The following is a 10,823-nucleotide window of genomic DNA, read 5'->3' as shown; positions in this document are numbered from 1 at the left end:
TGTTACGGAATAAATTAATGCAACGTTTTTATTGGTCAATACAATCAAAATGATAGGAATTCTTTTGAACGTTGTGCACTTTCAAGTCCACAAAAACATATAACAAAGGAGTCTGGCGGGTTTCATAACCATTCCACTTAATCAACTATGATTAAATCTAATAGCAGACATTCCAACCCTCCCCCCCCCCCCCTCCTCCTCCGATTTGTCGCGTAGCCTCCTGCCTTCCCGATTTTTATTGAACTCTCCCGATTTATCATGAAATTCTGAAGACATGTGAAAACAAAGGGAAAAAATGACAATCTTATATATAAGGTATTTTTCGCGATCTCGTGGCATAAAAGCATTGCATATTACACTTTCCTCTCGTATAGTTTCTCATAAAATCAATGACCTTGAAATGATATCAAAAATGAAATGGCACCTGGGAGAACCTAAATTTGCAAAAATTATCTGGGGGAGCATGCCTGCAGACCACCCTAAAGACTCGCGTTTTCGCAGCAAAAAGCTAGACTTCCCCACTCAGGTCCTTCAAAAGGGGTTGCAATGTCTGTATGGTCCCTAATAGTATTGAGTCAGCATTGCAAAGAATTTACTAATCGTACGTTTAACATGCGCACGAGAACACAACTAATGTTTTACAGCATTTCAAGCTCTTATTATAATACCGTAACCCGTATAAGTTCCGAGCGATAAAATGACCTAGTTTTTATCTGCCCTGTTCAATTCAGGAATCATGGACCCCTATCGAACGAAAAACATCAAGGCCGAAGTAAGCTTACCAAGTTTATCAATTGCGTTTTAAAAACCAAATGCTAGCCTGACAATTTTCAGTGGTGAATAGACTTAAGCCTTCAAGAAAATCCTGCCCGAGAAATTGTCGCCATTCGCAGCAACGTGCAAGAACTTCTTTTAAATGAAAATTCTCCTTGCATGCTCAAGGCATGAAACAGGCTAACCAATCTTTCAAACACTTTGAAAGTTGTGATAAAGTTCATTATTCTTTGCCGTACTTTTCAACAAGTTTTACCCTTTCTTTTTATTCCTAGCTTGTTGTGCCAGTTGTGCCAGTTTGGACAGTAAGACATGAGATTTCCCGCTCAAAAGACGCAGGTTGCCACACTATTTCCCGCCAAAACGCGCCTTTCAGTTTGATATGACATTTCACATTGGCTTAAATGAAGAAGAAACAAGATCGATGACGACCACACCTCACCCAAAAAACAACCGGGGAGCTTTCAGCTTTCTACCAGTCTAACATTCCGAAAATTTCAGGGGCCCATTTCTCGAAGTTCCCGGTAACATTTCGGGCCTGCATAGGTATTATTAAATTGATTGCGTGTATGTAAAAGGAGATCAAAGTTTCGAAATGATGCAATAAAACTATCAGTCGACGAAGTAAAATTGACGGTTTTGTGAGCTAGGAACTCTGCTAATATTGCTATTCAACAAGCTTTGATTTTAACATTTGCCTCCAGGCCTTTCGAAAAAAGGACGCCAGTTACGAAATGCACTTTCTTTTACCCAGGTTTAACACAGTTTCATTTGGTAAGCATTCCCTTCGATATTTTGGTCCCATTTTATGGAGTAAGCTGGACAAAAATGATAAAACGTGTAAATCATTAAGTGATTTTAGAAACCGAATGCGTAATAAGGATCTGACATCTCCTATTGATGATGGATGCAAAGGATATCTTCTGTGTGATAGTTGATGTCTCATCGGAAATAATTTTGTTTAGGACTCAGCTTTAGTATTTTAGCTAACAATTTGTAACATATGGTATGGACTTTTTTTTTTTTTATTTTATCTACTTAATTATTGTATCTATTATATTTTAACTGTAGGTGTCCCCTATTAGTAGAGGGCCTGCCCCTCGGCTAGTTTTTCTTTCTTGACACATAAATAAAGTTTACTACTACTACTACTACTACTACTGGTCGCTATTGACATGGCTTCTGATAGCTTGCATTGCGGGCGTATTTTGGGCGGGCGAAAGCTGCTTGTTTATAACAACCCTCTCCCTCTGGCCCGCTCCCTCCCTTTCGCCCAATTTCCTCCTATTTGTTGGAGTTTCAACACGGCGCTTTCGCGAGCAAAAACATTCGTGCGCTTGAAGAAGACGCCTGCACTGTACGTTACTATTGACAACAACATCTGAATTACAATAGAATTCTTCTCTAGTTTAATCTAATACCTTTGTTTTTGTCTGTTGAGGCTCAGTCCAAACAGACTTTTACACTTCAAATAAAACAAATAGAAAGAAAAGAAAAGAAAACTCTCAAAATCAAATAGTGTATATTAAAATGGTTTGCTTTTAAGAACGGTCTTGGGACCACTTGTGTGGTAAATGTTCGTTGATGATATGTTTATTTCATTCGATTGTTTCCTATAACGTACTATAAAAAGGTAAGATAGGAAAAGGCGCACACGAGCCAAAGGCCCACCTGGCCGGAGCTTATATACCGGTTTCCGTAGCACGAAGCAAGCCTAGGAGAATTGCTACTCCCCCCTGGACGGGATGCTACTCCATCGCAGGGTTACCCGGAACCCAGTAGTATTTCGCCTGTGGTAGCCATTTACACACCTGGGTGAAGAAAGACAAAGTGGAGTAAAGTTCCTTGTCTAAGGAATCAACGCGATGGGCGAGGCTTGAGCCCCGGACCTCCAGATCCAGAGTTCGAGGTGTTAACCGCTCGGCCACGTACATGCCTTCACATATCGTACTATAAATAGTCCAAATAATAGCTAATACCTTTCAGAGGGATTTAAGCTTAGCCATACTATCTCATTTCTACAATGAGGGTAATTGATTCAGGTGCATCCTATATGAGTCCACCACCATTCTTATATGGACTTTATACCATGTTATACTTTCGGACTGGGCAAATCATATTGCCAATATACTATCAGGCGCGAGGCAGGAATTTTAGGCATACCCATTGCTTCTGCCTGGTATTCTTATTCCAAAAAGTCAGATACTGGATATATGATCCAGCGTTCGGTAGGTAGAGTCTGCTTTAGTACTTACTCTAGAATCAAAGGTAGTAAGTCAGTAACTAATATGTTCAATAAACAAGAGTGATCATCCCCTGAAGATAGGAGTATTCTCTCTCGGTTAGGAATGTTTACCAGGTTGTTTTATGACATAATGTGGACTGATTGCGGAGAGATAGTTGATATCTACTCTTTTTTCTCGAAACTACAAATTCTTTTTTAAGCCCGCATTCAAAATCAATTACTAATTGATGACATGTTAATGACATGTTCATGACTTCTTTCCTTGGGAAAACTGAAAAGGCGGAATCAGCTCCCGGGAGCGCATCGTTGAAATAGAGGACTGTTACCAAGTAACAGTAATTTATTCTCCCAATCTTTGAGGTGAGTTGAGATACATTTTCCCCGCGGCTTTCGTTTATTTGTTCCATGGTTTGGTTTTATTTTATTTTATTATTATTAAGAGGATAATGGTCGTCCTTATACCGGAGATGGAGGAGTACCCGTCTCAGACGGCTGATCCGTCTTCAAAATCCGTTTTTGAAATAGACGGATAAACAGACGGATTTTTCGTTAAAAAATCAGTAACAGCAAATCGTTTTCACATTTTTCACATTCGACGGATTATCCAACGGATAACCTGTTTGAGATCGAGTCCCTGTATTAAAACCAGCCAATTGTATATGCAAATTCTGGGGGCCATGAACACATATTGCTCTTTATAATTTGTTTCAAGTGAAGTCCTGTCTCCGATCTGAGGAAAACTGAATGGTCTTCATTCGGCGGTCATGATATATAGGATCAGCCAAACAAAGCCTATTGGAATGGTGGTGACCTAAAGGGATTAGAATATTTATCATTAAGCAAGGCAAAGTGAGTTATCGCTTTAGGCCGGCATTACCTTATTGAATTTTTCTATCCGCTGACTTTTTCAGGCGTTTACGTATGGAGTTGCGACAAAATTTTAATCTCGTCAAGATCTAGTGCTCGTTTCTTTCAATAGAAGCCAGTCTCCTAAAAGCGGCTTTGTCTTGCTAAACCTTTACAATACTAAAAGTACATAACAAGTACTTGTTCTAGCTCATCTGCCAGCACCTTTTTATGATATGAATTTTGTTTACAGAATTCTTTATGAAATTTTTGAAGTAGCTAGGAGGTTAACAATGCCCTTTTCAGCAGGTGGCTGGAATTTTGGCAGCCACGAGGTCAGCCTGTGTGTTAGCGAAAGCTAACTTATTCGCCTTCTTCAATAAATTGGCTTCGGTAAAAACCACTAAGTCTAGTTCAGGCAATATAATCATTGAAATAACACAGAATGTGACAAAACTCAGTTTTTAAGATAAATTATGGATCTAGTTAGGTTTATTTAATACCGAGCAATAATGCTTTTTGAAAACATGCTTGGCCAGAAGCCTAGGGAAGCGGTTTGTAACCTGCTCGAGTTAGTGCGGGCGCAGAAAACGATCGACTGGACTGGTAATCATATCTACAAGAAACCATTCGGAGCAAAAGCTCCTAGCTTAAAATACTGCCTTTGGCTAAGGACGGTAAGAAGTGGACGAAAGCTTAAAACGTAGGCCGGAATTTTTCAATTTTGACAGAAAATTATTCTAAAATTGTTTAATTTTCTCGCAAAGCTGGCAGGATAGCGGGAGCAACTTCGGCAGATCGAGAGGAGTGCACGCTGAGAGAAGAGAGAAGACGCTTTGATACTGACGTGTGCAGACGCTGAAATCCGCCAGCTACGCAGGTCAGATGCATGGAGAATTAATTATATACATATGTCTTTTTATTTTTGACCAAAGGCCATTTTCTTCTTCATCAGCGAATAGGTACCTTCATAATACGTATAAGAAATATAAGGTCTACAAGGTAGTTTAATTTGTACAAGAACTTAGGAGATCTTCTCATTTCTCGTTTCTCGTTATACTGCTTGCCGTTCGAGTGTAGTTCATTTATGGTGAAACTCTTGGCAGAGGCTCTATGCAGGGCCAAAAATCTTCGCCATACCAAAATTGCTGCTCTATTTATTTTCATTCTGGTGAGATAATCGTCACAGACATCAGTCAGTCTTTGTTCTTATCCAGCTGTTTAAATGCCCGCTCCAAGCTATTTGGGCGACGTGAAGAACAACAGGCGACACTGATTTCTGGATAAAATATTCGATGCGACTTTTCAGTTGATTCGCGCTCACGTTAGAAATTCTCTTCGGCAATTGCTGTGAGAGCAACACTTCGCTGACTCTTGAGAAAAGCTTCATTAGCTACAGATATTTTTGGTTTCCGATGATTATTTCATACCGAGTTTCTTTTGGTGCGCGTTCTTCAAGATGCAGACGGTTTCAAAATAGTTTGCTTGTAACGCCAATGGAGGAGCTTCATGATCAGCGAGAAATATAAGAGTTTTAGGCTGCGGGCTTGTAAAAATAGCAGGTGCAAAAAAAAAATAAAAAGAGATAAAATCCTCGCCAAAAATCCTTGAAATATCTATGCACGTCTCTTTCCCTCTGCAATGTTGAGATGTTATTGCAAAGTTACGTGGCTACAACAACATTCAGGGGCACCCAACGTCAATTTTCGGAAAATATCTGTTCGGAAGACGATTTGAGATCTAGAATTTTCGGAACATTTGTTGTAAAATTTCTGGCTTGCCTGCCTCTCCTAGGATTTTCGAACATCTAAAAAAAGGTAAAATTGCCCATTTTTAACGGATTTTTACCCTAAAAAGGTTACCTAGAGTTTTCAGGAGCCTTTTTTCTAGCTGAAATTTTCGAAGACGTAAGTTTTGATCCCTATAATTTTCGGATCAATAGACTTTCAGCTAGGAAATCCGAACGGATGAAAATTTTTTAGGGGATAAAAATATGCCTATATCTACCGTTTAAACACTAAAATACGTTTAACAAAGCTGTGTTTAAGTGTCGATTAAGTGGTTCTGAACTAGAAACGGAGGGGGCAAACGAAAGCGAGCAGAATTTTCCAAAGTGCTTCAAGGTTTTTAAGATTGTGATCTTAACTCGTAACTAGTGATAAAATATAAAAAAATTTGCACTTTTAGCTTTGCCGTATTTTAAAAATGTCTAGTATTAGCCATTTTAACAAGTTCGCAAAATGGCCCGGCAAATGAAAAAAAAAAAGATGATAGAAAATGGGATTGATAAAACCCGTCTCACCATATGTGTATCTGTCCGGCGCGCAGGTTAGCTGCCGACGTATCTAATTCTTACTAAAACATCACCTTTCATCAGCGATTCTTTTCATTTGGTCAAACAAAAGCGTCCATCAGAGACTGATGTCTTCACTTAAAATTTCAACAGAAAACACTTCTCACGACCATCATGGTTAATGTACAGTGATTTTGGTATATGAATGATGAATATTCAGTTCTTGGAGAGCTATACAAAGTATCTATTTTGTATTTTTTTCTCAGTTTTATTTCCATTCAAGGAAACCTCCCCGCTACGGCTGTGCTTCCGCCAGCGGTACAACTTTGGAGCACCTTAAAATCAGATAAATTAAGAATATTTCAGCATTACACTCGCTAAAATCATTAAAGTAACAAGTTTATCACCACACACCTGCCTGAGCTGACTGATGTGCAAGCGCCTCTTGATGGCAAAACATCAGATACAGCAGATAGCGAATAATACGGGTAAATTAATTGCTAACTCTGCAATAAATTTTTAAGTCCCCCCCCCACCCCCCCCCCCCCAAAAGATAGCCTCGAATGAACGATTTTGAGTTGAGATCTACACGCTGTTTTATTATTTACTTGTCAATTTTTTTCGCTACAAATGCATGACGGTAAGCTACTGTTATAATAAATTGACACGGTAAGCAAATGCATATGTTTCCTGACTAGCATGACAAATGTTTTCCTGACTGAGTGGTTGTAAGATGCTTATGTTTTAGCTTGCCGTCGCGACCATGCAGCCCGAGGTGGAGAATCGCTGATGTAGTCTAAAAAATTATCCTCTTCCTCCACTTTTTCATCTCAGTCACGGGCACGATTTTATTTTCATCTGCCTTTTTCAGCCCTTGATTTGAGAAAATTATTAGAAAAGACTTTAATAATAAGGAGATCCTACCGCGGTCTGGTTTGGTTTCATGTACTCTCAGTCAGTTTTATACCATAGTTCACAGTTTAGGCTTAGCTATAATCACTCAAGTATTCAACTTTTTGTTGTCGTAGATCTTTTTTTATTATTATCTGCTTCACTCCTTTTTCAATTCCTTTTGCGGTAACAGAAGTCATCTTTTTTGTTCTAGAGATTAATTGTGTTCCCGTAAAAGCCTTGGCGATCAATGAATCACTTTGATTGCTATATATAAAATCTGCATCACAAGGAAGACTGGCTTTTGCAGCGCGGGAAGAAAACAACACTTAAAGTCCAGCGATTGGGCGGCATTACAAACGATTTTTTAAAGCTTCCTTTCTAGGAAGGAAAAGAAAGCATCGCTATCACGACAGGTGAAAAAGGCGCCCTAAACGAACTGACCACATCACCTGCAAGGACATTTTTGAGTCGTGGTCGTTTCGCCCGAAAGTCGATTCGCTCGAAGTTGTTTCGCCCAGACGTAAGCTAACTCGCTCGATCACAAACAACACTCTACATCACGGCTTATCAGAGCTCTTTGTTTTAGTTAAGTTTTGGATTCTATTATTGCGATTGCTATAAACGGTCCAGCGATCTGGACGACCTTAGCGATCTCGATAATCACTTTCCAGATACTAAAAGACTCTACATAAAAACTGGCTGAAGTCAACATCACTGAACGTGTACCGCCGAAATCTCAACGATCGCTACGTCTATCTTTGGTATATTTTACGTGAAGTTTTCACTGGATAAAGTTGTTGATCCACATTTGCAGTAACTGCCTTATCACGATTATTTCTTTTTTCGGGCTAAAGAACGATAAATAAACATGGGGCGAATCTACTCACGTTTGGGCGAAACAACTTCGGGGTGAATCGACTTTCGGGCGAAACGACTTGTTACGTTTCATTCAGAGCCGGACCGGACGCAACTGAAGGAGATACTACTCAACTATATTTGGCGTCAGTGAATTTAAAAATGGATTAAAATTAAAAGAAGCTGTTTGAGAAGCTGTGCCCTTCTTTAAACGCGTTGCAGGGAACATAGATGGTTGTAAACACTGATAAACAATGGCGTTCTTGCCTTAAGTGTATTCCTTGATTGAACTGAGTAATTTGCATAAAATAAGCTTTTCACTTATGCACCTGCCGGTAGAAATGATAACAAATGTGAGTTTAAAACAAAGAGGCCTGCTAGAAAATTACAATTATATGGCTCTACGGCGAGATAAATGTGTCTTCATAATCATTTGTTTTTCATTTCTTTACAGAACCCGTCGTATTACGAGCGTCTTTTGGGAGCTAGCTTGACCAGTTAAGACGAGGGGTAGTTCATTGCGCAGTGGACGGAAGAAAGAGCTTGTAGCAAAAGCGAAAGTAACCATGCAGCAGCATTACGAACAGTGGGTCGCTACCGCGGCGTTTGTGTCTCCTCTCTATATCCTGACTTTCGTCCTTGGTTCGCTTGGCAATGGAATGGTGATCTATTCGTATGCAACAGACCAGACGATTCACCGAACTTTTCACTTCCTAATCACAAACTTAGCGATCGCTGATCTCATCATGTGCCTGCTATTTACACCAATACTCTTCATCTACCGGGTGTACGCAAAAGCCGAGTTGATCAGCTACACGCCTGTTTGCGAGATAAGCCTATTCCTGTCGATGGTTAGTATTTCTATGATGTACTTTTTGTTTCCACTCTTGGCGTACCATCGCAAAGATGCCATGTTACGACCGCAGCAACCGAGGCTCAATCTGGCGCAAACGCGCCTGGTGGTGTTTTTCTTTTGGTTTCTGAGCACTTTCGCTGGTGGATTAATGATCTTGATGGCACGACGCGAATTTGGAAGCGGTGATCCTACCCCTAAACTTTATCGCTGTCTTCTCATCAATCAGAGCTTGGATCGGTACGCAAAAATCTTCCTCGGGTATTCTGCGACACTTTATGGCCTGTCTATCGCTGTAACTGCTGTTCTGTATCTGCACATATTCCGCACCCTTGGTACCAACATCGAAGGAGTCAACGGCTCAGCCGACGAGCGACACGTCACGAAGCTATGCTTTTGGGTTGCTATCGTGTACACCGCGTTCTGGACGCCATTTCTTCTCGTACAGCTAGGCGGCGTATTCGGTAATTACACAGAGCTTCATTTTAACCTACACGGCTGTTCCTCGGGTATAGGTGTCATTGGCTCGGCTGTGAATCCGCTGTTATACGCAATCATGCATCCGTACTATCGAGCTAAACTCCGGGACTTGTTCAATCGCCTGACTTGTCGCTCCGGGTGAATGTAGTATAAGAAAACGGCTACCAACATAAATAATCAGTTGTAGCATTTTTGTCCAAAAACGTGTGAAAGAGACAAGTCAAAGTAAACATTTCACGTCTTTTCCAAAAGCCGCGTTCGTAGAATAAGCTAAGAGGATGCTATGTCATCTCCTCTTCCTTTGAGTGATAGTTTTGCAGAGTCAAACTCCTAGTGATATAAAGACTGTAATACTAAGACTGTAGACCTTTTTTGTCTTCTTTATTATATTTAAAGAAAAAAAGGAATAGATTATTTTCGTGTTTTATTTTGGGTTAGTGAAAGGGGCTTGAACTTAGTTGATAAAATGTCAGTGGCAGTTTTTGGTGTTTTTCTCCATTTTAAGTTAGAATGAGAATGCTCATGAACGGGGCTAAAACAATGAGAACATTTGACAATTTCATTGAAGTGGTACCGAAAATAAAATAGACTTCTGAATTTCTTTTGTGTACATGAAGTATCTTCTCGAAGACTCACATCTCAGTGAAATTCACACTGATTTGGCGATAAGTTTATGTTAGTTTTTAAACTAAAAGATTAAGATTTTTAAATCTTTTCCCCTTTCTCAGACAATGAAAAAACATTTAAGAATACTGAAATACCTCAGTGAGAAAAAAAATTTGTCAAAACATTTTGAGCCCGGCCACAAGAGAGGACAAATATATCCTCTCGAACTCTTGGTCGCCATCAAATCATTTTCAAGTGACAAAAAAAAAATTCCGTAACTAAGTTGATTTATTCAATGTGCGCTACTTTTGATTCCAAGGCGTGTATGTATCTAAATAAATTAGTTTGAATTATAAAAAAGCCATACCCAATAAGGGAAGTAAATCCGCGATTTTTATCATAAGATAATAACACCAAGTTTAGGCGTAAAACATTCCTGTTGCCATATATCTATTTGAAAGAAGAAAGCGACCCACCCCAGGCATAAAATAATGATCGGTTCCCAGAGATGCGATAATTAACGACTTTGACGCGGGAACCGGTTAGTTCCTTGACTACCTTTGAATGCTTTTTTAGCTCGAGGTTATTATGAACAACTTAGTACTATCTTGTCAGCTTAGATTTCGTCACTGATACTGTGATCCCGCCTTGGTTTCTAGTGATCCCTCGCTACCTTTGTCCATTGTCTTCAGACTACGTCCGCTCTGAATGAACTCGAGTAGATCTAAGGAAAAAGCCAAAATAGCAAGTGCGTGATACTTATTTTGCAGTATCAGGGCCATATATACCGGCGTGGAAAAATGAGACGCGTCTTATAAAAAACGCAAGCGTTTTGTCTGAAATAATAAGACCTAAAACAAGCTTATAGCTCTAGTGTTTTTATATTAAGTGTAGGGTATATATTTTTAAGAACCTCTCCACTTTAGTATATGGAGAGACTACCAAACACATCTCTCATTGAAAAAAGTAGACACCCA

General features: G+C 39.6%; 1 protein-coding gene across 4 annotated transcripts; it reads left to right on the top strand.

Annotated features, from left to right (window-relative positions):
- The first annotated feature begins 3,754 nt into the window (after positions 1-3,754).
- LOC140926807 (opsin-3-like) lies at positions 3,755-9,833 on the top strand. Of its 4 annotated transcripts, none has more exons than XM_073376499.1 (2): positions 3,755-3,868; positions 8,362-9,833. In XM_073376499.1, the coding sequence occupies exon 2, from the start codon at positions 8,474-8,476 to the stop codon at positions 9,380-9,382; it is 909 nt and encodes a 302-aa protein (XP_073232600.1). In that variant the 5' UTR covers positions 3,755-3,868; positions 8,362-8,473; the 3' UTR covers positions 9,383-9,833. The 4 variants fall into 4 exon arrangements, with proteins under 4 accessions (XP_073232600.1, XP_073232599.1, XP_073232602.1 ...); XM_073376498.1 differs by lacking the exon at positions 3,755-3,868 and adding an exon at positions 4,706-4,827; XM_073376501.1 differs by lacking the exon at positions 3,755-3,868 and adding an exon at positions 4,728-4,745.
- The last annotated feature ends 990 nt before the right edge of the window (positions 9,834-10,823 follow it).

The sequence above is a fragment of the Porites lutea genome, chromosome 2 (genome assembly GCF_958299795.1).
Source record: "Porites lutea chromosome 2, jaPorLute2.1, whole genome shotgun sequence".
In the NCBI taxonomy this organism is placed as follows: Eukaryota; Metazoa; Cnidaria; class Anthozoa; order Scleractinia; family Poritidae; genus Porites; species Porites lutea.
Note: the sequence above shows the minus strand (reverse complement) of the source record. Positions and strands in the feature narration are given on the sequence as shown.

Bases quoted from the DNA above. Each gene is read 5' to 3' on its own strand.
- LOC140926807 (XM_073376499.1), top strand. From the start codon at position 8,474: ATGCAGCAGCATTACGAACAGTGGGTCGCTACCGCGGCGTTTGTGTCT.